At 38.3% G+C, this 27828-nt stretch overlaps 1 protein-coding gene across 4 annotated transcripts in view; it reads left to right on the plus strand.

Annotated features, from left to right (window-relative positions):
• Positions 1-27828, plus strand: part of SLC38A9 (solute carrier family 38 member 9) — a 100767-nt gene that overhangs the window by 8106 nt on the left and 64833 nt on the right. For 3 of the 4 annotated variants that reach the window (XR_014294287.1, XM_082623784.1, XM_082623785.1), the window contains exon 2: positions 14633-14779. Coding sequence is in view for 2 of the 4 variants with exons in the window: in XM_082623784.1 (XP_082479910.1) it covers positions 14667-14779 (113 nt within the window). In the remaining 2 variants the exon portion in view is untranslated. Of the gene's footprint in view, positions 1-14632; positions 14780-27828 lie in introns of those variants that run through there. The other variant, XM_082623786.1, reaches the window with a different exon arrangement.

Raw genomic sequence — 27828 nt, forward strand, 5'->3', positions numbered from 1 at the left:
ATACAGTAGACCTTGAACAACACAGGTTTGAACTGCTCAGGTCCACTTATTTGTGGATTTTTTTCAATATTATGTGCTACAGTACTACACCATCCATGATTGGTTGAATCTACAGATGCAGAATTGCAGATACTTGACTGTCAAGTAATACACCAGTTTTCAACTGTGCAGAGGCACAGTTAACTCCCTCATTGTTGAAGGGTCAACTGTATTTGGTTTTGCCTTTTTTGAAAAGTTATTGTTAAAATTACTATTATTACCTTATAAGGTAATACTTTAACATTTTTATTTAACATTATTTATCTTCAGTAGAACTAAGTTAATGAGATCTTTGGCTTAATTGTTGAACAGAAACACAGAAGAGCAGAATAGGGAAATGGAAAGGAAAGAAACAGAAAAGAAAACACATGCTGGGGAATAGAACATGTTACCAACATCTCTATCACATAATAGTGGCATGTTGGCAATATTTGCTTAGCTCTTTGTTACTAAGAAGAATTTTTCATTTAAAAAAAATAGGAAAAAACTCAAGAGGCTGCATATGTTTTTAAAAAAAGAAGTATTTTTGTTTGATTTTTTTTTTTTTTTTTTTTTTTTTTTTTTTTGGTAGTACGCAGGCCTCTCACTGTTGTGACCTCTCCCGGTGCGGAGCACAGGCTCCGGACGCGCAGGCTCAGCGGCCATGGCTCACGGGCCTAGCCGCTCCGCGGCATGTGGGATCTTTCTGGACCGGGGCACGAACCCGTGTCCCCTGCATCGGCAGGTGGACTCTCAACCACTGCGCCGTCAGGGAAGCCCTATTTGATTTTTGAAAGGAATAATAATACATTTGAACATTTATTTTCCCGTTACAAGGTACTAAGTGTAATATGCATCATGTCATTTAATTCTCAAACACCCCAGTGAAGAGGATGTTATTATTTCCATTTTGCAAATGGGAAAATAATCTGGTGGAGGTTAAATGGTTAGTCTTAAATTACACAGGTAGTGAGTGGCAAATATAGGACTCTCCCTCAGAAACCCCATTTTCTTTCTACTTTGCTGTAAATGCTACAATTAGAAAAATAAGAACAGTGGACATTAAACTCCATTAAACAAATACAGCAATAATAAAACTATACTTGTTGAGTAGTCTGGGCTGTAACAAGAAAGAGAAGTAAAGGTGAAAGATAAAAGAGAGGAGGAAAGGCCAAAGAACAGGAAAAACAGCACAGCATAGTGGCAAAGAATACAGGCTCTGGACTTAAACTGTGTAGGCTTGAATTTGAACTCTGCCACTTACTAACTTTGTAGTCAATTACTTACCTTCTCCGTGTTTTGTATCCTTTTCTATAAAGTGAAGGTAATAGTAACTTACAGGTTGAGGATAAAAGGTAAAGCGCTTGGTTTTGTGTTAAAACCTGTTTACTTCATTTTATGGAGTTCCCTTTTTTTTTAATAATTGTGAAATATAACGTCCTACAAAAAAGTGCATCAAACATACGTATATTGAATAATTATAAAGCAAATGGCCATGTAACCACAATCAAGTTAAAGAAATAGAATACTGCCATTACCATATAAGGTCCCTTCCTATCTTTCCCTAAAACAACCTCCTATTTTCCCCCTTAGGGCAGATTTCTCAGTCTCAGGACATTTTTGGCTAGGTAATTCTTTGTTGTAGGAAGCTAACCTGTGCATTGTAGGATCTTTAGCAGCATCCCTAGTCTCTACCCACTGGGTGCTAATAGCACTTCCCTCAGTTGCAACAACCAACTGGGTGAGACCAGATTCCTTACTATACCACTCTACAACTCTCTACCTGCTTGTGTGGCGAGTAAACTGTAAGGGTACAAACAGAGAGCTCCACTTGAAATCTTGGTAACAAATGATGGTAGTCAGAGTCTGGATATATTTGAAAGAAAGCCAACAAGATTTCCTAATGGATTGAATGTAGACTGAGAAAAAGAAGTTCTGAGTGATTTCAAGAATTTTAGCTTGAGCAGCTAGAAGGATGGAAATACCATTAACTGAAATCAGGAAAACAGTGCATGGGGTAGCTTTTCAGGAAAAAGTCAAAAGTTCAGTTCAAGGGCCTCCCTGGTGGCGCAGTGGTTGAGAGTCTGCCTGCCGATGCAGGGGATATGGGTTCGTGCCCCGGTCCGGGAGGATCCCATATGCCGCGGAGCAGCTGGACCCGTGAGCCATGGCTGCTGAGCCTGCGCGTCCGGAGCCTGTGCTCCGCAATGGGAGAGGCCACAACAGTGAGAGGCCCGCGTACCGCAAAAAAAAAAAAAAACAACTTTGGGCTTCCCTGGTGGCGCAGTGGTTGACAGTCCGCCTGCCGATGCAGGGGACACGGGTTCGTGCCCCGGTCCGGGAAGATCCCACATGCCGCGGAGCGGCTGAGCCCGTGAGCCATGGCCGCTGAGCCTGCGCGTCCAGAGCCTGTGCTCCGCAACGGGAGAGGCCACAACAGTGAGAGGCCCACGTACCACACAAAAAAAAAAAAAAAAAAAAAAGTTCAGTTCAAGTTTCACTTGTCTATTATATCCAAGTAAAGATGTTAAGTTGGATATATACATATACCAAATCATTATGTTGTGCATCTAAAACTAGTATAATGTTATATGTCAATTATATCTCAATTTTTAGAAAGATGTTAAGTCGGTAGTTGGATATGCAAGTCTGAAATTTTAGGAGAGAAGTTCTGGCTAGAAATATAATGTGAAATTTGTCATTATCTAGATCAGTAGAACTTTCTACAGTGACGGAAATGTTTTATACCTACACTGTGCAATACGGTAGCCACTAGCCACATGTGGCTAGAGTGACTACTGAATTTTTTAAAATTTAATTTTAATTCATATAAATTTAAGTAATCACTTGTGACTAGTGGCTACTGTATTGTATAACACAAGTGACGATATTAAAACCATGAGATTGGATAACATTACCTAAAAATTGAGGTAAATAGAGAAGAGTACAAAGACTGACCCTTGAGACTACAGTTTTTTTATTTAAATAAATGTATTTATTTTTGGCTGTGTTGGGCCTCCGCTGCTGCATGCGGGCCCTCTCTAGTTGCGGCGAGCAGGGGCCACCCCTCACTGCGGTGCACGGGCTTCTCATTGCGGTGGCCTCTCCCACTGCAGAGCACAGGCTCTAGGCGTGCAGGCCTCAGCAGTTGTGGCACGCAGGCTCAGCAGTTGTGGGTCGCAGGGTCCAGAGCGCAGTCCCAGCAGTTGTGGCGCACGGGCTCAGCCGCTCCGTGGAATGTGGGATCCTCCCAGGCCAGGGATCGAACCCATGTCCCTTGCATTGGCAGGTGGATTCCTTAGCCACTGTGCCACCCAGGGAAGCCCAAGACTCTACAGTTTTGTTTTGTTTTTTTTTTTTTTTGCGGTACGCGGGCCTCTCACTGTTGTGGCCTCTCCCGTTGCAGAGCACAGGCTCCGGATGCACAGGCTCAGCAGCCATGGCTCATGGGCCCAGCCACTCTGCGGCACATGGGATCCTCCCAGACAGGGGCACGAACCCGGGCCCCCTACATTGGCAGGTGGACTCTCAACCACTGCGCCACCAGGGAAGCCCCGAGACTACAGTTTTAAGAAGTCTGGAGACGAGGAGCAAACAGTGAGCAAAGGAGACAGAAAAGGAGGAGGGACCAGAGAGATATAGAAAAAACCTGAAGCCCTGTTGAATCAGTTTATTAAGGAAGAGAGTGATTCCTTGTGGCAAATATTTCTGATAAGGCAAGCAAGTTAAAGACTGAGAAATTGAGTTTACCAATATGGAGGGCATTGATCTAATAAGAGTAGGTTTTGTGTAGTGATGGGGAAGATAGCCTGATTAGCATGGGTTTAAGAAAGAGTGGGAGGATCTTATCTATTTATGCTTTCTATTTGTCCTACCTCTTTTACAATTTTTTCTCCTTTCTTACCTTTCTTACCTTTCTTTAGGTCATATATTTTTTAACATTCTCCTTTCTCCCTCTCCTAGATTATAAGTTATATATTGTTTTCTATTATGTTAGTAGTTACCTTTAAAATTACACCATACATCACATCAAAGTGTAATGTTGATCTGGACAATACAAAGGCTTTAGAACACTTTAATTCCAAGAACTTCACTTGATCTTTTCCCCCTTTGGTCTGGAATTTTAATTTTTTTTCCCAACTCTGTAACATATTGTTTATTGATTCTGCTTGAATTCATTAAACTTCTTGAATCTGCAGATCATTATCTTTTATGAATTCTCGAAAATCCTAAACCATTATCTCTTCAATATTACCTCTACTATCTCCTCTCTTTCCGGTTCACCAATTACATGCATGTTAGACCTAACCTCTCTTCCACATTTTCTGCCTTTTTTTTCTCTCTTTGCCACGTTCTAGATAACTTCTTCTGATTTATCTTCTAGTACATTAATTTTCTCTTCAATTTCTTTAAGAAAGGTTGCTAATTTTATTTATTTAGTATTATTTATAGATTTATTTGTTTTTAAGGTACCATTGGCTTATAAAATTGTTCATTATATTTCTACTTCTGTATACCCTACAGTGTGCTCACCACCAAAAATTTACTTTCCATCCATCACCATACAGTTGATCCCCTTTACCCTTCTCTCTGCCCCTTTCCCTCTGATAACCACTACTCTATTCTCAGTATCCATGTATTTGTTTTTGTTTAGTTTGTTCCTTTAATTTGTTTTGTTTTTTATATTCCACATATAAGTGAAATCACACAGTATTTATTTCTCTGACTTATTTCACTTAACATAATATCCTCAAGGTTCATCCATGTTGTCATAAATGGCAAGGTTTCATCTTTTTTTATGGCTGAGTACTGTTTCATTGTATGTATATGCCACCTTCTTTATCCATTCATTCATTGTTGGGCACTTAGGTTGTTTCTGTACTTTGGAAATATTTTTTGCACTATTGCAAATAGTGCCATGATGAACATAAGAGTGCATATATCTTTTTGAATTAGTGTTTCTTTGGATAAACACCAAGAAATGGGATGGCTGGATCATATGGTACTTCCATTCTTAATTTTTTGGGGAATCTCCATACTGTTTTCCATAGTGGCTACACCAGTTTACATTCCCACCTACAGTGTGTAAGTGTTCCCTTATATCTACATCCTCACCAACACGTGTTATTTCTTGCCTTTTTGATAATAACCATTCTAATGGGTGTGAGGTGATATCTTATTGTGGTTTTGATCCCTAATAATCCCTAATAATTGATGATGTTGAACATCTTTTCATGTGCCTGTTGGCCACCCATATGTCTTCTTTGGAAAATGTCTGTTTATCTCCTCTGCCCATTTTTAAAATTGGGTTGTTTGGGTTTTTTGTTGTTGAGTTGTAAGAGTTCTTTATATATTTTGGATATTAACTCCTTATTGGATATATGGTTTACAGATACCTTCTGCAACTTGGTAGGTTGTCTTTTCATTTTGCTATTGGTTTCTTTTGCTGTGCAGAAGCTTTTTAGTTTATTGTAGTCCCATTTGTTTCCCTTGCCTGAGGGGACATATCTAGTAAGATATTGCTAAGACTGATGTCAAAGAGCCTACTGCCTATGTTTTCTTCTAGAATTTTTATGGTTTCAGGTCTTACATTCAAGTCTAATCAGTTTTGACTTGATTTTTGTGTGTGGTGTGAAATAGTGGCATAGTTTCTTTTTTTTTTTAATGGTTGTCCAGTTTCCCAACACCATTTATTGAAGAGACTATCCTTTCTCCATCATATATTCTTTGCTTCTTTGTTGTATATTGTCCATGAAAGTGTGGGTTTATTTCCAGGCTCTCAATTCTGTTCCATTGATCTATATCTTTTTCTGCCAAAACCATCTGTTTTGATTACTGTAACTTTGTAGTATAGTTTGAAATCAGGGAGTGTGATAGCTCCAGCTTTGTTCTTTTTTTCTTAGGGTTGCTTTGGCTATTGGGAGTCTTTTGTGGTTCTATATACTTTTTAGATTTTTTTTTTTGCTATTATATTTCTGTGAAAATTGTGCTTGGGATTTTGATAGGGATGGCATTGAATCTGTAGGTTGCCTTAGGTATTATGAACATTTTATTTATTTATTTATTTATTTATTTTGCGGTATGCGGGTCTCTCACTGTTGTGGGCTCTCCCATTGCGGAGCACAGGCTCCAGACGCACAGGCTCATCAGCCATGGCTCACGGGCCTAGCTGCTCCGCGGCATGTGGGATCTTCCCCGACCGGGGCTCCGCGGCATGTGGGATCTTCCCCGACCGGGGCATGAACCTGTGTCCCCTGCATCGGCAGGCGGACCCTCAGCCACTGTGCCACCAGGAAAGCCCTATGAACATTTTAATAATGTTAATTCTTTGAATTTATGAGCACAGAATATCTTTCCAGTTACTTGTGTCTTTAAATTTATTTCTAGGTATTTTATTCTTTCTGTTGCAATTGTAAAGGTGATTATTTTCTTTTTTTTTTTATAAATTTATTTATTTATTTATGGCTGAGTTGGATCTTTGTTGCTCCACGTGGGCTTTCTCTAGTTGTGGCGAGTGGGGGCTACTCTTTGTTGTGGTGTGCGGACTTCTCATTGTGGTGGCTTCTCTTGTTGTGGAGCATGGGCTCTAGGTGCTCGGGCTTCAGTAGCTGTGGCTTGTGGGCTTAGTTGCTCTGCAGCATGTGGGATCTTCCCAGACCGGGGCTCAAACCTGTGTCTGCTGAATTGGCAGGCGATCCTTAACCACTGTGCCACCAGGGAAGCCCCCAATTATTTTCTTAATCTCTCTTTCTGATAGTTCATTGTTAGTGTATGGAAACACAACAGACTTCTGTGTATTAATTTTGTATCTGCATCTTTACCAAATTTATTGATGAGTTCTAGTAGTTTTTTGGTGGTGTCCTTAGGATTTTCTATGCATAGTATGATATCATCTGCAGACTATTAAATTTTACTTCTTCCTTTCCAATTTGGATTCCTTTTATTTCTTTATTTTATTTCTTTTATTCCTTTTATTTCTTTTTCTTGCCTAATTGCTCTGTCTAGGACTTTTTTTTTTTAGAGGAGGGGGAAAGCACAAGGGCCGCAACCAACCAGGCCCCCTGGCCCACTCCCCACACCAAGGGTGGCAGAGGACCCGGGTACGGACGTGTTCAGCAGCACACACATGCTGCTGCTGCCCTCCAGCCCCAAGTTCCCCCCAGGAAAGGGATCCGTGGGACCGCCCTCCAATGCCCCCGCCATCTGCACTTGCCTCTCCCCTTTCCCCATCCCAGCCTGTGCGCTGGACCCATGGCAGGGTGTGGAAGAGACGTAGTGCACCAAGGCGGGAAGTGCTACAAGGGGCGCCACCCTTCCCTCTCGCCACTTCCTCTGGCGGAATGTTGCCTTTCGACCTAAGACCCCTGGCCTAGGTGGAACAGGCGCATCCCCCGACCGACCAATGCAGGCCAGTTCAGGGACATGCGTGCAAGACCCACCACTGTTCCCATCATGTCGACAGGGGTGGTGAGGATGGACTGAGGATGCTTCCTGCTGAGGTGGGGGGAGCATCCAGAGAGGTAGCAAGGAGATGGATGGATGCCGTCTTTTAATACTATGTTGAATAAGAGTGTTGAGAGGGGGCATTCTTGTCTTGTTCCTGATTTAGGAGGATAGGTTTCAGTTTTTCACCATTGAGTATGTGTAGCTGCTGGGTTTGTCCCATATGACCTTTACTATGTTGAGGTACATTCTTTCTATACCCACTTTATTGAGAGTTTTTATCATAAATGGGTGTTGAATCTTGTCAGATACTTTTTCTGCATCCATTGATAAGGTCATATGGTTTTTATCCTTTATTTTGTTAATGTGGTGTATCACATTGATTGATTTGCAGATAATGAACCATCCTTGCATGCCTGGAATAAATCCCACCTGATCATAGCATATAATCTTTTTACTGTATTGTTGTATTCGGTGTGCTAATATTTTGTTGAGGATTTTTTTATCTATGATCATCAGAGATATTGGGCTATAATTTTTCTTTTTTTATGTTGTCTCTGTCTGATTTTGGTGTCAGGGTGATGTTAGCCTCATAAAATGAGTTGGGAAACATTTCCTCCTCTTCGGTATTTTGGAAGAGTTTGAGAAGGATAGGCATTAAATCTTCTTTGAATGTTTGATGGAATTCACCTGTGAAGCTGTCTGGTCCCAGACTATTGTTTTTTGGAAGCTTTTTTGAGTACTATTTCGATCTCTGTACTAGTGATTGGTTTATTCAGATTTTCTATTTCTTTGTGATTCAGTCTTGGAAGATTGTATGATTCTGAGAATTGGTCCCTTTCTTCTAGGTTGTCCAATTTGTTGGTGTATGACTGTTCATAATCTCTTATAATCCTTTTTGTTTCTGTGGTATCTGTTGTTATTTCTCCTCTTTCATTTGTAGTTTTATTTATCAGCATTTTTTCCTTACTATGTCTAGCTAAAGGTTTGTTTATTTTATCTTTTCAAAGAACCAGCTCTTAGTTTCATTGATCTTTTTTATTGCCTTTTTAGTCTATTTCACTTACTTCCACTCTGATCAATATTATTTCCCTCCTTCTACTGACTTTGGGTTTTATTCTCTTTTTTCTAGTTTTTTTTTTTTTTTTTTTTTTTTCTTTTTGCGGTATGCGGGCCTCTCACTGTTGTGGCCTCTCCCGTTGCGGAGCACAGGCTCCGGATGCGCAGGCCCAGCGGCCATGGCTCACGGGCCCAGCCGCTCCGCGGCATATGGGATCCTCCCAGACCGGGGCACGAACCCGTATCCCCTGCATCGGCAGGAGGACTCTCAACCACTGCGCCACCAGGGAGGCCCATCTTTTTTCTAGTTTTTTTAGGTGAAAGATAAAGTATTTCAGATTTTTCTTGTTTCTTAAGGTAGTTCTGTATTGCTGTAAACTTCCCTCTTAGTACCACTTTTGTTGCATCCCGAAGATTTTGACTTGATGTATTTTCATTATCATTTATTTTCAGGTAATTTTTGATTTCTCTTTTGACTTCTTCTTTGACCCAATAGTTGTTCTGTAGCATGTTGTTTAGTCTCCATATATTTTCCAGCTTTCTGTTTGTAGTTGATTTCTAGTTTCATTTCATGGTGACTGGAAAATATGCTTGATATAATTTCAGTCTTGCTGAATTTATTGAGACTTATTTTGTTTCCCAACATATGGTGTATCATTTGAGAAAGTTTCATGTGCACTTGAGAAGAATGTGTATTCTGCATTTGGATGGAATGTTCTGTACAAATCTATCAAATCCACCTGGTTTAACGTTTCATTTAAGGCCACTGTTTCTCAGTTGACTTCCTGTCTGAATGATCTATCCTTTGATGTAAGTGAGGTGTTAAAAGTCTCCCACTATTATTGTGTTGCTCTCAATTTCTCCCTTTAGGTCTGTTAATAATTGTTTTATATGTTTTGGTGTTCCTATGTTAGGTGCATGTATATTAGTAACTGTGATGTCTTTTTCTAATTTAATTTAATTTTTTATTGAACTATAGCACAGGGAACTATACTCAGTATTTTGTAATAACCTATAAGGGAACAGAATCTGAAGAAGAATATATGTTTGTGTGTATGTGTGTGTGTGTGTGTACACACACACACACGTACGTATAACTGAATCACTTTGCTGTAATGTCTTCTTGATGAATTATCCCATACAGCCACTTTGTGTCTTTGAATTGGTGAATTCAGTCCATTTACAATTAGGTGATTATTGATAGACGAAGACAGTATCACCATTTTATCTTTTGTTTTCTGGTTACTCTACATCTCCATTTCTTTTTTCTTGTGTTTCCATCTACCGTTTTGGTTTGGTGTTTTTCTATGATGTTTTTCTCAGTTTCCTCTCTTTTTATGTGTCATGTCTTTGCTCTGGATTTATGTACTGTGGTTTCCATTGGGTTTGTATAAAATTGTCGTACATAAAATAGTCCTTTTTCTGCTGGTAGCATCTTTTTTTAAAATTTATTTAGTTATCTATTTATTTACTTATTTATTTTTGGCTGCACTGGGTCTTTGTTGCTGGGCGCAGGCTTCCTCTAATTACAGCGAGCGGGGGCTACTCTTCGTTGCGGTGCACGGGCTTCTCCTTGTGGTAGCTTCTCTTGTTGTGGAGCATGGGCTCTAGGCACACGGGCTTCAGTAGTTGTGGCTCGCAGGCTCTAGAGTGCAGGCTCAGTAGTTGTGGCACATGGGCTTAGTTGTTCTGAGGCAAGTGGGATCTTCCCAGACCAGGGATTGAACCCATGTCCCCTGCATTGGCAGGTGGATTCTTAACCACTGCGCCACCAGGGAAGTCCCTGCTGATAGCATCTTAGCTGCATTTACCTATATGGATTCTGTCCTTTTTCTCTTCCCCTTTTGTGTTTTTGTTGTCTCAAACTATCCCTTTTTATATTGTGAGTTTGTTACCAAATTGAAATCTTTTTCTACTCCCTCCCTTTAACCTTTACACTATATAAAGTGTTTACAAACCTATTCTAATAAAGAGTTGCAATTTTCTGATTTCATCTATTTATTACCTTACTCAAAATGCTGTGTACTTTTGCCTTTTAGTTTCTGGTAGAACAGCTCCTTTCAACATTTCTTATAAGGCAGGTCTAGTGTTGATGAACTCCCTCAGCTTTTGTTTATCTTAGGAAGTCTTTATTTCTCCTTCATATCTGAATGATAACTTTGCTGGATAGGGTACTCTTGGGTGAAAGTTTTTATCTTTCACGGTATTTTGAGAATATCATCCCACTCCCTCCTGGCCTGTAGAGTTTCTGGTGAGAAATCTGCTGACAGTAAAATGGGGGTTCCTTTGTAGGTTATCATCCTTTTTCCCCTGGCTGCCCTTAAAATTTTTTCTTTGTATTGACTTTTTTTTTTTTTTTAAGGTAGCTCCCAGCCTCTGATGGGTGTGATCAGGTGTGAAGGTGATGGGCTGGGGGACAGGGCTCTGAGGAGGCTTTTTTTGTTTTTTGTTTTTTTTAAATATTGATATATGTCATGAATTTTTAAATTTATTTATTTAGTTATTTATGGCTGTGTTGGGTCTTCGTTTCTGTGCGAGGGCTTTCTCTAGTTGTGGCAAGCGGGGGCCACTCTTCATCGCGGTGTGCGGGCCTCTCACTATCGCAGCCTCTCTTGTTGCAGAGCACAGGCTCCAGATGCGCAGGCTCAGTAGTTGTGGCTCACGGGCCCAGTTGCTCCGCGGCATGTGGGATCTTCCCAGACCAGGGCTCGAACCCGTGTCCCCTGCATTGGCAGGCAGATTCTCAACCACTGCGCCACCAGGGAAGCCCCGTATTGACTTTTGATGATTTTAATATAATGTGTCTCGGAGAAGGTCTTTTTGCATTGAGATAATTAGGTGTTCTCTTAGCTTCATAGATTTGTATATCCAATTCCTTCCCCAGGTTTGGGAAGTTCTCAGCTATTATTTCTTTAAGTAAACTCTGTTCCCTTCTCTCTTCTGGGATACCCACTACCCTAATGTTGCCCTTCCTAAAAGAATCAGATAGCTCTTGTAGAATTTCCTCATTAAAAAAAAATATTTTATTTCTCTTTGCTCTTGTATCATTTCTAGATTTCTGTCTTCAAGCTTGCTAATTCTCTCTTCCATTTGGTCTGCTCTATTTCCAGTGCTTTCTAATTCATTCTTCATCTCATTTATTGAATTCTTCAGCTCTAGAATTTCCGTTTAGGTCTTTTTTAGTTTCAATCTCTTTCTTACTTCTGTTCATTAATTTTATTCCTGAGCTCATTGAAACTGCTTTCTACAAGAAAACTTGTAGCTTGTCGAGTGTCTTCATAACAGCTATTTTGAATTCTCTATCAATTTAGATCACAATATTGCATGACTTTATGTTTGGTTTCTGGAGAATTGTCATTTTCTTTTTGTAGTGCACTGTTACTGTGGTTCATGGTGCCTATTGAGCTGTTTCTCCGCAGGCACATTTGAGCTGTTTCTGCACAGGCACATTTTTTTTTTTTTTTTTTTTACATTTTTGCTTGATTATAACGGGTTAAACAGATTAGAAATTGAGGCCTTTCTTTTGCTTTCCAGTAGGTGGTGCTATAGCACAATCTTTTGGTTTTTCTTACCTGAGCCAACTCTGGTTCTATTTGAGCCCTTACTCTCCATCCTCCATCACCTCTGTTAGTGGCATTACCCTGGGCCCTCATTATTGCTTCTTGTGCCTCCAGGGTTGTTGGTGCCTTGCTTCTGCTACTGTCACTGGCATCACCAGCCAGGACGGTGGACTCTTCGCATCCAGGATCTCCTGAGTCACAGACTCTGACACTGCAGGGGGAAGGAGACGAAAGGGAAGAAGAGCCAGGATTGCATGGGCACCTTTGCTGTTTTCAGTGTTGTAAGGTTCTACGTCTCAGCCTCTGTGGCCATGGGGGCTGTTGAGGCAGGAGTCATGTGCCCCGCCTCCCCTGCTGCTACCCAGTACTCTGGGGCTGCAGTCTCAGCTGCTGCAGCCAGAGGGGTAGGATTACAGGCACTGCCTTTGCTCTTCCCGTGGTTTCTCCCTCCCTCAGTTACCCCTCCTCTTTGTGTTCCAGTCCACTCACTTGTAGATGTACAGATGTGTGGGATTCTCCAGCATCCTAGTATGTTGGGCAGAGGCACCTTTGTTGTGTTGTGTATGTTTTACTGGTTTACTGGTTGAAGGGGAAAGATAAAAGTAGCTTCTTATTCTACCATGTTGCCAATGCCCTCGCTTCAACTTTAAAATGCATCCATTGAGTTTTAAATTTTGGTTATTACATTTTGTGTTACTACTTTTTTCTTTTTTATTATTTAGGCCTAAACATTCATTCTGGTCCTTTTCAAATATGCTGTTACTTTTTGAAAATGTCCACTTTTTCCTTTATTTGTTTAAACATAGGAAGCATAATTGTTTTATAATCTTATTCTGATATCCCTATAGTTGAAGCCTTTGTGGATCTGTTTCTGCTGTTTCTTCTGGTCCTCACTAATGGTACTTTGTTTCTTTATATGCTAGGTTATTTTTGACTGTGTACTGTTCATTGTTCTTGAAAGATTGTTAGCAGGTCCTTTTTGAGGCCTAGGATCAATCTTTTCTGTATCCTCATAGAAAAGATTTACATTTGCTTTGGCCAACTGCCTATAAGCTCTACCAAGAACGTAACCTGAAATTATATTCACAGCTTTAAGTGTTCTTTGATCACCTTGCAAATCCACATGAGGTGCAGTTTGTGGTATATAATATTTCCCTCAAGCACACACACACACACACACACACACATACAGGCTGTAGTCAGTGTCAGGAAAACTTGTTTGTTATTCCTTTGTGAGGGAGTGAGGTACTTTTACTTCGTGTTAACTCCTAATCTGATGGTAAAGTTCTTTGTAGTCCCAGCTGTATGGGAAGTAGGGAGAGGAGATGATTTCTTACTACAATCGTTCCTTACTTTGGGTGAATCTTGGGTTTTGTCTTCTATTTTCTTAGTACTTCACAAGGTCTTGAAAACCTCAGCCCAGTTTCTCCTGGCACAGCAAATACCCTCAGAACAGAAGCAACTTCTTTGAGCTACTTACTTTCTAGGTTCCTTAAATTCACCTGCAAATGGCCTGCTTTTCCTTACTAAAAGGTGCTTTTCAAAAATTTTTTAAAAATATTGTATCCAGGGCTTCCCTGGTGGCGCAGTGGTTGAGAGTCCGCCTGCCGATGCAGGGGACGCGGGTTCGTGCCCCGGTCTGGGAAGATCCCACATGCCGCGGAGTGGCTGGGCCCGTGAGCCATGGCCGCTGAACCTGCGTGTCCGGAGCCTGTGTTCCGCAATGGGAGAGGCCACAACAGTGAGCGGCCCGCGTACCGCAAAAAAAAAATAAAAAAAAAAAAAAAAAAAAAAAAAATTGTATCCAACCAGCTGTATAAAAAAATAAATAAAATTAAATTTTAAAAAATAACAACAACAAAAAGATTGTAAAGGGCTTCAAGAGGTCATATTGTCCATCACCCTACCTCAGCTGTGCTGTACATACTGTAACAGTATTAGAAATTTAAGATGACCTCCTTTATACCTGACCAACCTCTTAATTTTTTTTAACACACTGACTCCTATTTTCAATTGATGTTTAATTTGTATTATATTCACTACTTTTTAATTTTTCTCTCTTATTGGTTTAGGAAACTTTAAAAAAATCTTCACAAACACAGCTATTTTATTATGTTAAAAGTTTTAATGTTTTGATTTCCAACTGTCACCAGCAAAGTTTTAATATATTTCGCAGACAAAAAAAATAAATAAATAACATAAAATAAAATGAACCTATGAGATCTCTGATTAAAAAAATAATAAAAATATTTTATCCAGTATTTTTAGTTGTTTTCTGCAGGAAAATGAGTCCAAGTAGCCTAACGTATTTTATTACTGGAAATGGATTGCCCTGCTTCTTTTTTACTAAGCTGAAAAATAAGCAGTAACTCCATTTCAACTTAACAAGTTTCTGATAATATAAATATTTTAGGCATGTAGCTCATTAAGATATCTTCAGCAAATTCCTGTGTTTTTTTCAATTTCTTATGCATGCAAATATATTACCTATTAATAGTAAAATATTTTTAAAATTAAACTTTAAATTGTTTCTCTTTTCTGATTTATTATAGGACTGACTTCTTCAGTGCTTAGAGTCTGAGAAAAATGGCAAATATGGATAGTGATTCTAGCCATCTTCTCATCCCTGAGGTAGATAATGAAATAAATCCTGGACCTATGAATATCCAGTTTGATTCATCAGATATAAGATCCAAAAGGTAAGTGTTTAAAATAAAATATTTATTTTATAATTAAGGTTTTTAATTATTAATATAGAACTAACTATAACCAAATATATATAACTTTGATTATAAAATATCCAATTTCTTACAGGATCTGTATGTTTGTATGTGGTAGAGAATAAATATAAATACTCTTTTCTCACTTATATCTGACTTTTTAGACTAAACTCCACTTGTCTGTCATGGGTGGTTGGGAAGTTTTATGAAGTAAGATGCATATAACTCATTTAACAAATATGTATTGATTATCTGATTTGTGCAAGGTAATATGCGAGGTGCTGGGGATAGAACAGTAAAAGTAATACGTAATCCTTACCTTCATTGAGCTTAAATTCCAGCAGATAGTTTAAGATAATTAGAGTTTAAAATTTATTTCATTGCGTACCTGGAAAACCCAGAAGAATCCACTGAAAAATTATTATAAATAATAAGACAATTCAGTAACGTGGTTGTTTACAAAACAGGCAAAAATAAATAGCATTCTGATGAGAAAATATAATGAAGAAAAAGATAAAATACATAGGAATAGCCTTAAAGATGTGCAAAATCTATATGAGAGAAACTTTAAAATACTACTGAGAAACCTAAAATAGCATGTAGAGTATTTCTTCAAATCTGAGATGCTGATTATAAGTTATGCTGCTTTTTTTTTCTTTTTAAACTATTTATTTATTTATTTATTATTTATTTGGTTTCGCCACACCTTTGTTGCGGCAGGTGGGCTCCTTAGTTGTGGCATGCAGACTCTTAGTTGCGGCATGCATGTGGGATCTAGTTCCCTGACCAGGGATCGAACCTGGGCCCCCTGCATTGGGAGCGCAGAGTCTTAACCACTGCGCCACCAGGGAAGTCCGTGTTGTTGTTGTTGTTGTTAATATAATACTAACATAAACTGCTACCCATACCTCTGATGCAACAATTTCTTTGCACTTAGAATTTTATTTTGATACTAGGAGAACTCTTGTAATTATAAAAATTAAAACATAAACAAAATATATCAGTTAAGATATTACAAATCTGGGGGCTTCCCTGGTGGCGCAGTGGTTGAGAGTCCGCCTGCCGATGCAGGGGACACGGGTTCGTGCCCCGATCCCGGAAGATCCCACATGCCGCGGAGCGGCTGGGCCCGCGAGCCATGGCCGCGGAGCCTGTGTGTCCGGAGCCTGTGCTCCGCAACGGGAGAGGCCACAGCAGTGAGAGGCCCGCGTACAGCAAAAAAAAAAAAAAAAAAAAAAAAAAAAAAAAAAGATATTACAAATCTGATTCTTCGCATATAGAGTCTGATTCTTCTGAATCACTTTTTGACTTGCAGTCATCAAAATCAGTGTTTTTTTCCTGCCCACCCAAAATTGTCCTTAGTATCACTGAGAACATTGATAGTGTGACATTTCTTGAAAGAATTTTCTTCCTAGTCACTGACTCTTTTTAGTTTTGATGCTTGCACTTTCCTGATCTTACCAGAAGGTGTCACAGAAAGCTTTCTAAACACTGTGGCTCACATTTCTTCTTTAAATGGTCCCTAAATGGTTTGATGACTAAAACGATCACAGGTGACAGTTACCTGTTGTGCCACCAGAAATAATTACTTTCATGGCTGCCCCCTGGCTGACAGTGATTAAAAGATGTCCTGGATTATGAGATGCATCCATATTTTAGAAATGATTAAATGTGCATATTAGAATTAATAAGATAAGACATGTAACAAAAAGGCATATACTGGTCTCAGTAGGGAAGACTCTAAAATAGAATGTCATGCTCTTTAAATTTTAATCCATAAAATTAATGTGATCTGCCCCTCACCAAAAAAACATGCCAGCAACCAATTCCAAAGTTTACATGGCCCAACAATTTCATTTCTAAGCATTAATTTGCAATGTCAAATAATATATGCACAAGGTTGTTTAATGCACTATTTTTTATAATAGCAAAAGATTGAAAACAACTAAAATGTCTTATAGGACTGGATAAATAAATTATGGCACATTGATACAATGGAATATTTTTCACCCATTGAAAAGAAGGAAGTGGCTTTATTACATATCAAAATGGAACAAGTCTTCAACTTATTTTGTTAAATGAAAAAAGTGAAGTGCAGAGCAGTGTATATAGTATACTACCATTTGGGTAAAAACAACATCAACAAGTTATATATTATGCAAATATGTATAAATGACTCTGGGGGAATAAATAGGAAACTGTAAGAGTGGTTGCCTCCTCAGAAGGAAACTGAGTGCTTGAGGTGGGATGTGTGGCAGATTACTATTCGGTAAATGCCCAACTATTCAACAACCCCACCTCTTTGCTAGCGGAAGCCTAACTGTGTTAAGGGTCGAAGTAGTTTCCAATCCAGGAGATGAAGGAGGATTGGTTTAAGCTAGTCTAGATAATCCCATTTCCATTTTCCAGATACTTAATTTTGTAGTCTTTTTTGCAGCTAGAACAGTGTGAAATTTATTACATGAGAAATTTATCTTTGTCATTTAATGTGGCCATCAGAGAAGATAATGAAATGAATCTTGTAATTTTCACTTATATGTTCCAATATCAGTGAATACAAGGACAAATGAATGCTGATTAAATGCTCAGGATTTTCTTGAAAACTCTAAGTTCTATGATAAATAATTGACCACTGTGACAACAGAACATAGGTCATTAAAGTGTATTCCACTGCAGTAGGTTGGCAGGAGTTCAAACAGTTCTCTGAGAATTTGTTTAACCGTGTAGGTTAAATGGAAATATATTTTCTATAATGAAACTTGTCAAAATAAGAGGGAATCAACTATTTTCAATCAGGATAACTATCTAGGTAAGCATGTTTTAAGGAAGGCAAATATTTATAGGGGTTTAGCAGTATTGAATGCTAATTTGCTTGTGAAATAATTTCAGAAACTTATTTGATGAGGAAAAAACAGGAGTACCTTAAAACACTGTTATTTCACTTTATATACATAAATCTCAGACACAGTGAGGGAAAAGTGTCTTCAATTAGAAGAACCAACTTAGACAACTATTTCCAAAACTTCAGTCATTTTAGTGTCACCTTATGACTTTGGTGATATCCCAGTACCACCTGTGTAATATTATAATTTAATATTTTTTAAAATTTATTAACTTTGAAAAATTAGGGTTAATTTAACCTCATCTTCATGTATTCGTGAAATGATGAAGTATTGTTTATACTTTTTTCTAATATGCATTGCAGTAAATACCGAGTAGTTAAAATAGCGTTTATCCTTGTGCTACCTAAAATCATCTTACATATAACCACACTTTTGGAAACTGTCTTAGACTGTTAGAATATAAAGAACAACATTTGATACTTTTAGATAGATTGCTTATCCTCAGTTTAGTTTGTGGTTGACTTTATCTCTTCCACTAGGTGGCAGTCAAAATCATGTTTCGGTTCAAATATAAGAATTTTAAGAACTGCTTTGGACTAAAAGATAACGTGCTGGACCTGCTTATCATTTTGTTGGACGTGGGGTCTAATTAGACTTAGGTGGAAGAAGGAGCTTGTCACTGTAGAGGAATGATACATGTCATAATTATTTGGATTATTTGGGGAACTTTTGCAAACTGCACAAATCCACTTTTCCCTCTGCATGCCTCCACTCCCCTCTCCTCCCCTCCCCTCCCCTATTAGTTTTTTTTACCTGGTTTGGGGTGGAGTGAGGAATGTGGGTGGCAGGACAGGAAGGTTTAGAAATCTGCTATACTGTATTTGATAATATTCCATTGGCAATCACTGGTCTTAGAGATTGTTTTCCTGCTTTTCCCAGACTTCCTGGTAACCAAATATTAGACCTGGTGTTCAGGATTGCTTCATGCTTTGCTGCTGCTCTGGGATTATGACCTTTGGGAGTTGACCACTCCAGCCAGCCTGAAACCAAATTGTGAAGTGGTTAATTTGGCTTTGCGCTTCCCTTTTCCATTTTCTCAAACTCTGTTTCCTCTTCCTTTTTTCCCAGGACCTAGGGCTTTCTTACTCCTCTCTATGTGCCCAGTTTTTCTCAGGGAATTCACTCAAAAATTTCCTCTAGACAGTGCTTTGTAAATTATACTTTTTCTTCCTCCCCTTATTCACTAGTGCTTATCTGTCCTATTCGTGCAGGGCTCTCTTGTCTGTTTAGGTGTTACGATGGCAAACAATCTGATGTGTCAAAGACCTAGTCTATTACTTTTCCATGGCTGTTTGCATTTTAATAAGGAGAATCCTAGAATATAAAAGCCTAACCTAGGGCTTCCCTGGTGGTGCGGTGGTTAAGAATCCGCCTGCCAATGAAGAGGACATGGGTTCCAGCCCTGGTCCGGGAAGATCCCACATGCCGCGGAGCAACTAAGCCCGTGCACCACAACTACTGAGCCTGTGCTCTAGAGACCATGAGCCACAACTACTGAGCCCACACACCACAAGTACTGAAGCCCAAGTGCCTAGAGCCCGTACTCTGCAACAAGAGAAGCTACCACAATGAGAAGCCCATGCACCACAACGAAGAGTAGCCCCCCTCTCTGCAGCTAGAGAAAGCCCATGCGCAGCAACGAAGACCCAACGCAGCCAAAATTAAATAAATTTATATAAAATAAATAAATAAATAAAATAAAAGCCTAACCTAAAGGTTAGATTTTTCTAATTGATAACATTTCAAGTACTCTGGTAAGCCAGTGGGGTAGGGGTAGACATTGAAAATAGGCAGTTCTGGGTGCCCTTCAAACATACTAAGCATGCTTATGACCCCTATTTTTTTTTTTTAGAGTGTCTACTTGTCTACACATCTGTAAACTGGCCTCTCTCACTTTCATCTGTCAATAATACTGTCACTGAATAGCAGCCTGAATTGATTCTTTTTGGTATTTGTGGTCCTGGGTCGGGGGGCACAAAACAAAGTGAAGAGTTTATCTATTAATGTGCCCTGGACCAATAACAGTGATTATTGAGGCTTGGTGGTTTCATAGTTGAGGATTTATACAGACCTAGAAAAATAGTTTTCCCAGGAGGGTTGGTTTCCAGAGCTGCATAAATTGCATTTTGAGGAACTTGCCATCCATGTTAAATAGACAGGGCCAGGGCCCTTAACCATTTATCAGTGCCATGGAGCTGATACCAACTTGCTGATTGTATTACAACTTCTGTACCCTTCCCTCTCCTTCCTCCTTTTCTCCCTACTCTCTTCCCTCTCCTCTTTTCTCTCCCTTTTTAGTCCACTTCTCTAACCTCTCTTCTCCCCACTCTCCACCATTATTTTTCTCCAGTGGAACTCTTTTTGCTAAATGCTTGAAGAGGGCAACCCTGGCCATGGTTTCAGAGATGCTTTAAATGTAACTAAAGGGACTTCCCTGGTGGTGCACTGGTTAAGAATCCTGCCAATGCAGGGGACACGGGTTTGAGCCCTGGTCCGGGAAGATCCCACATGCCGCGGAGCAACTAAGCTCGTGCGCCACAACTACTGAGCCTGCGCTCTAGAGCCTGCGTGCCACAACTACTGAAGCCCATGTGCCTAGAGCCCATGCTCTGCAGCGGGAGAGGCCACCACAGTGAGAAGCCAGCGCACCGCAATGAAGAGTAGCCCCCTCTCACCACAACTAGAGAAAGCCTGCGCACAACAATGAAGACCCTATGCAGCCAAGAATAAATTAATTTAAATAAATAAATAAATAAATCTAACTATGGACTTTGTTAGAATGGTATCTTATTTCTAGTCCCATCAGAACCTTTTTATTCTCTCAAGTTCATAGGTTCTTTTACTTCTGTCTCTCTTTCCAGATGTCTTTGTTTGCTTAACTATCCTTTTGTATCCATATCTGCTTGCCTGAGTTGCTTCCATTTCTTTCCTTATTCTCTCTGGTCTGTCTGATTTTGCTGTTTCCTTCGTTGCCTCTAAACTAATGCTTTATTTTCTTCCCTTTCTTCCTCCCTCATTGACATTTGGAAAAGCCTGAAGAAAGAGGGAGCCTAATGAGTTTGACTGGTGCTCATTAGCACCAATCAAGTGTGTTTTGTTGGGAGGAAAGGGTATGAAGAGTTGGGCTAGCATCTTTCTGTGTCTACTCAGTATTATAACATCTCCAAGTATATAGTTGAAAAGTCTTTTAGTGTGTAAACCAAAAAAAATAATAATAATAATGCAGGGGGCTGCAAATAAGAAAAGAGTTTATTGGGGGGGGGTCTTAAAATTACAATTCGGGAGACACAGATTTGAGTAATCCTGAAAGAGTGTTCTGAGGAAGAGAGAGTCAGGGGCTTATGAAGACAAAAAGCCACGAGGTTGTTAAAAATTGCCTGGGAAGGATTGTGATTTATCCTTAAGGAATCACAAGTTGTTTTAGGATAGGGGTCCTACAGGTAGATAGACTGTCACTAGTTATTTTAGGGTAAGGATCCAATAAGTATCTTGAGTTTCTGGCATATGTTCTGGATGACTTGCTTGTAAGGTCAAAAGGTCACACTCCATCCAGGCTGAGACATGCATAAGTCACAATTCCTTAATGGCTTCCCAGCTCCATTTTAGAGAGCTCTCAGCAATACCAACTCCATTTGGATTTTCCTTTCACAAGTAATTATACTATTACTGCAAAAGCAATGAAACCAATTGCAAGTGTACAATAAGAAAACTGAAACTCCTTTTAACAAAGACTTAAAATCAAGTATTTTAAAATTATGGAAGTGCATGAAATTTATGGATCTTGTTAAAAGCCTAATGGATGACTGTAACCCAAAGATAAGGGTTGTAAAATAGATAAGGGATGTAAAAATAACATACTGAGATTATGTATCTTTGGCTTGCCTATTAATTTTTAGTCTTAGTTTGAAATTGTCTCCAAAAGTCTATTACATATTTTTTCTATGGCTTCTTTTTTTAAGATTTCTTCTTGCAATCTGTTTTGTATTTCTTTGTCACAAGGTATGGTTTCCAAGATCTTTTAAATATTAAGAGATAAGTGAATGCCTCAATATTTTAACTGAGGAAATATGTTTTCTATACAGTAACATAGAAAATTACTTTGGTGCTATACTTAATTTAAAAAGCCTGATTCATTGCAACAGCATCACACTTCCTCATTTTTTCTATTTCAGTTAGTTTATAATTTATCTTGGCATGTTCTCACTACAATTAAGGTTATTTGTCTCAAATTTGAATTTGAATTCCAACAATTCATATCTCGTATTTGAATTTGAATTTCATCAAATTGAAATTTGCATTTCCTCAAATTCATATATGACTTGTTTATTCTAACACAAGTTTTTATATCTACCAATACCTCTGATTTTTTATTTTCTTATACTTCTTCTGTAGAATAGCTTAATCTTCTCTTAAATCCTGTCTTATTCTTTATAAATTGATGTAGGCATTGGTGTTCATTCTCTGTTGTTATGCCCTACAACTTACATATTAAAATTTATGTTAATTTATTATATTACTTTTATTTTGTTTCTCCTTTATTATAGTTAGAGAATTATTTTTATTTTTTATTACTTTTCTTATTGATTGATTGATTGATTGATTGATGGCTGCGTTGGATCTTCGTTGCAGCACACGGGCTTTCTCTAGTTGTGGGGAGCGGGGGTGCAGGCTTCTCATTGCAGTGGCTTCTCTTGTTGCAGAGCATGGGCTCCAGGTGCATGGGCTTTAGTAGTTGCAGCACACAGGCTCAGTAGTTGTGGCGCACGGGCTTAGTTGCTCCACAGCATGTGGGATCTTCCCGGACCAGGGATCGAACCTGTGTCCCCTGCATTGGCAGGCAGATTCTTAAGCACGGAGCCACCAGCGAAGTCCCTATTTTTATGTATATTTTCTATTTTATTTATTTCAGCTTTATTGAGGAATAATTGGTCTATTTTATTAAGGCTAGTAAATTTGGGTGTTAAAAATAATTGCTTAAAAAGAGGGCATGGTCCTTAAACGTTGCAAGCGGGTTTGAAACATGGTATGGCCACTCTCTTTTCCTTCCAGTTTTTTTGAGATATAATTGACATCCAGCATTGTATAAGTTTAAGGTATACACCATAATGAGTTGAGTTACATACATTATGAAATGATTATCACAATAAGTTTAGTGTACATCCACCATCTCATATAGATACAAACTTTAAAAAATAGAAAAAAAAATTTTTCCTTATCATGAGAACTCTTAGGATTTACTCTCTTAACAACTTTCATCTGTAACACACAGAAATGTTAACTATATTTATCATGTTGTACATTACATCACTAGTAGTTATTTATCTTGTAACTGAAAGTTTGTAGGTTTTCACTGCCTTCATGCATTCCCCACCCTCACCCTGCCTCTGGTAACCACAAATCTGGTCTCTTTTTCTATGAATTTGTTTGTTTTTGAAGTATAATTGACATACAACACTATGTTAGTTCCCATTACACAACATAGTGATTTGATATTTCTGTACATTTTTAAATGATCACCACGATAAGTTCAGTTACAATCTGTCACCATACAAAGATATTACACTGACTATATTCCCCATACTATTCATTTCATACCCGTGACTCCTTTTGCAACTGGTATAGCCACTCTTTTTTTTTTTTTGGTATAGCCACTTTTGTAAAACAGTTTGATAATTCTTAAAAATGTTAAATATAGAATTATCATTAGACCTAACAATTCCACCCCTAGGTATATACCCAAGAGAATTGAAAACATATGTCCACACAAATATTAAAAAATTCCATAACATTTATAATAGCCAAAAGTGGAAACAATCCAAATGTCCTTCAATTGATATATGTATAAACCAAATGTGATGTATCCATACAACAGAATATTATTTGACTGTAAAAAAGAATTAAAATATCAGTATATGCTACAACATGTATGAACCTTGAAACCATGCTATGTGAAAGAGGCCACACAACAAAACACACATATTGTATGATTCAACTTATATGAACTATTTAAATTAGGTAAAGTCATAGAGACCGAAAGCAGATTAATGGCTGCCAGGGGCTGAAGAGAGGGGATAATGGAGTCCAGGATTTCTTTTGGGGGTGATGAAAGTGTTCTAAAATTGATTATGGTGGGACTTCCCTGGCGGTCCAATGGTTAAGACTCCCTGCTTCCACTGCACGGGGCATGGGTTCGATCCCTGGTCAGGGAACTAAGATCCTGTATGCCTCATGGCAGAGCTGAAAAAAACAAAAATTGATTATGGTGATGGAAGCACAACTCCATAAATGTTCTAAAAACTATTGAATTGTACATTTTAAGTGGGTAAATTTTATGGTATGTGAATTAATATCTTAATAATTTTTTTTTAATTAAAGAGGACATGGGGGATTTCTGCTTCCAACAAGGACAGATTAAGGAATTTGGACCAACCATCTTGCTAAGAATAACTGGAAAAACTGACCAAAAAAATTTTTTTTAATCTGCCTAAAGACATGGGAGAACTGATAAAACAATGAAGAATCATGGGGTCTAGATCAAGAAGAAGGAGGAAACAAAGAAAGGGGAGTCCAGCATTTCCTCAAGGGTATCTGCCAATTCCAGTTTATTAGCTGAATGGCTATTAAATTGACAGAGCTTTCAATAGCTTTACAAGGCTAGAGGGAGAAAAACTGGAATTCAGGGTTCACTAATAGTAGGTAGGCCCCATGCAAACTTTAGGTTGGAAGCCCTAAGGTCTATAAGCCTAGAAATATGAGTGAACTGAAAATAGAATGGGCTTCTTTCAGGGACTGTAGCTCAACTTTAACTCATCTCAATCCATAAAACTGGATTAAGGTAATCTAGGACTGCTAAGTGTCTCAAATTGGCTCCCAAAAGCAAATGTAAACCCTTTCTAAAGAAAATAATATTATTCTAGGCTTCAACTTTTTTATACTGTTTTCTGTATACTAGAATTCTATTAAGTATTATGCCAGGTACTTAATCAAAAATAGCTAGGCATAGAGAAGATGAGACAACATGATTAGAAATTAAGAGACTTGATACACAATAAAGACTGACAGATGATCCAGTTAATGGAGTTTTCAGAAACAGACTTTTTAAAGACTATGTTTAATATGTTCAGGGAAATTGAAATAAGGTTGAGAATTTTGGCACTAGCTAGAAATGTGAAAAAGGACCAAATTCATGGAAAATATTTATTGAATAAAAAAATAATGGAAAATCTGAAACTAAAAACTAAAAAACAAAAAACAATAACCTAAGGTAAGAAATCAATCAATGATGAAAACAAATCAAGGCAAGGATGTAGAACAATGGGAATGATTATACAATACTAGAGTAAGTGTAAATTAGCATAATCACTTTGGAAAAGGGTTTGTAATTATCTGCTAACATTGAGTATACGCTGTTTATAATCAGTAGAAATGTGTGCACATTTCACCAAGAGCCATGTACAAAAATATAGACTGTGAGTTATTCATAGGAGTGCCAAACTGGAAACAACCCAGATACCCACCAACCAGCAATGGTTAAATAAATTGTATTTTCATGTAATGGAATATTACACAGCTATGAAAATTAACAGTCTACAGCTGCACACAAGAATATGGATGAATCTCAGAAAGATAACGTTGGCAAAAGAAGCTAGACAGAAAAATACATATTGTGTGATTCCACTTTATGTAAAGTTCAAAAACAAGTAAAAGTAATTTCACGTGTGTGCACCTGTGTGCACGTATGTGGGTCTACACTCATTTGAAAATATACTAGAATGTTAACTGATTATTTCTAATGGGTGGTTTTTATTTTCTTCTATAACTTCTATATTATCCTCAACATAAACAATGTACTACTTTTATAATGAGAAAAAAGTTATTCAGAAAATAGAGCATTCCTATAATTTAGGATAAAAATAGTATATACAAAATGAAAAGCCCATTTTATTAGAAACAATGTTTAAATCACCTGTGCTTCTATAGGATGACACAAATTATCTTTTTTCTCTACTTAGGGGATGTGTTGTTTTGTTATTTTGTTTTGTTCTTGTATAGAGAATGTTCTGGAAAAAAAGCATAAAGAAATATATTCCCGTCACATAGAGGCAAGTGTTGTTAAAACATTTTAGTATATTTTTTTCTATCCTTTTCTATGATATTTTATGAGCCCATATACTATATACAACTTAATGTGCTACTTTTTCAGTTTAAATTTCTGTTGAGTGCTGTTGTTACATCTGTAAGCTATTCCCAAGTTGCCAGCCTGCCTGCCTACCTGCTGCTCTCGTTCTCTGCTTCTGTCCTTCCCTCTCTACTTCCTTCCTCCCTTCCTTTTGTTCTTCTATTCCTTCCTTTTGTCAGTAAACATTCACTAAGCTCTTTTTTGGTGCCAGACACTTTGGGGAAGGAGATAGACACTCAGCAAACAAAAAGGGGGGGAATCACTATGATGAGGGGTTATAAATATTTGACTTGTTATGTATGTATACAAACGTACACACATATATATTTTTTTCTTTTTAACTTAGTACTCAATGTTCATTAGGAAAAAAATACTGATTTAACCCGTCCTGATCCAGCATTACAAAGAACCCATGGGATCATATCCCAGTGAGTAACTATGCTGTAGGGTATGGTTAAGCTCAGCCAGGAGTAGAATGAGGTCCTCTGTGGTACTGATGGCTAGGTGCTTTGGGGGGTTTGGTGCAGGCATTGCTCTGTGTAAGAACATTCAGTGGTCTCGGGCAGGAGTCAGCAAACTTTTCTTTCTGTAAAGAGCCAGATAGTAAATATTTTAGGCTTTGTGGGCATATGGACTCAATTTTGCCATTGTGGAGTGAAAGCAGCCATAGCTAACACGCAATCACACAGGCCTTGCTGTGTTCCAATAAAACTTTATGAAAACAGGCCATGGACCAGATTTCTCCTATCTGTCCATGACTACCAACCTCTAGTCTGCAAGGAGAGACTCTGGACTCAGGTGTAAGCAACCATAGGGACTGGTACTTCCTACTGCTGTGACCCCTAGGGATACCTCTTGCCTTGCTTTTAGAGAAGTTAAAAAAGTGAGGCCCACTCACCTTAATTTCACTCCACCCTCACAGTTGCTTTTAATGAAGTTGTTCTAATCAAAGTAGCCTTTTGGACAACAAAACAATCTCCAGCCTCCCCCTGAACCTCATGCCCTTGCAGCAAGCCTAGAGTTCTTTGGCAAGGTCATCCAGGGATTTTAACTGCCATAAACTGTAGAGATAGTGACTGAAGCTTGGAGTGATAAATAAGGGGAAAGTACCAGGTTTCAAGGAATAGTAAAAAGTTTTACAATAAAAATTATTCTTAAGAATCACTGACATGTCCCAAAAAGCTGTAAGCAATTTTCCATATTCTTTCTGAATATCATTTTAAATAAATATGTATTATTTAAATATATTATAATTTAACAATGTTTAACCACTTAATGTTTTATTAAGCTGTTTACAATTTTAATTATTTTAAATGATGCTTTGATTAGCAGCTTTCTACATATCGTATTTAAACCATATTTTGATTCCTTCTGATAGACTGTCAAAAGTATAATTATTAGAATAAAAGGATGTAAAGCACAATTAAGGTTCTTGATATATATAGCCAAATTGTTTTCTAGAAAGGTTGTGCCACTTTATACTCCTACCAGCAATATGTGAAAGTTCCTGTTTCAAAATCCCCTTTCTAGCACTGTTTATTTTCTTTTTTACTAAAACATCTTATATTTTGTTCATGAAACTTTCCTATATGTAAAAGTTGGTAAGAGCCAGTTGGCAGCAGGTTTCACGTTGGACTCTTGCCTTTATCAGTCTATTCTGTTATTTTGGGATTGGTTTGCAGAGTAACATGCCATACAACCAACGACTACTACAGCGTTTGCCGTCTGGGTTGAAAATACAGCCATGGTCACCTGAAAGGCCAGTTTGTGTAGACGATTTGTTGCTGTCTTTCCAGTGGCAAAGCAGAAGTTCTCTTAGCCCGTTTACCTTTCTTGGGAGCCATGATAAAGACTTCTAAGGTGTGATAATTAGTATCCCTTTCTTAAGTTATAGAAGAAGAATAAGAAAGAGGCTCTTTTTCTTTGGTAGTCCGTTTAAAGAGTAG

This window comes from Mesoplodon mirus, assembly GCF_964341445.2.
Source record: "Mesoplodon mirus genome assembly, chromosome: 5".
NCBI lineage: Eukaryota > Metazoa > Chordata > Mammalia > Artiodactyla > Ziphiidae > Mesoplodon > Mesoplodon mirus.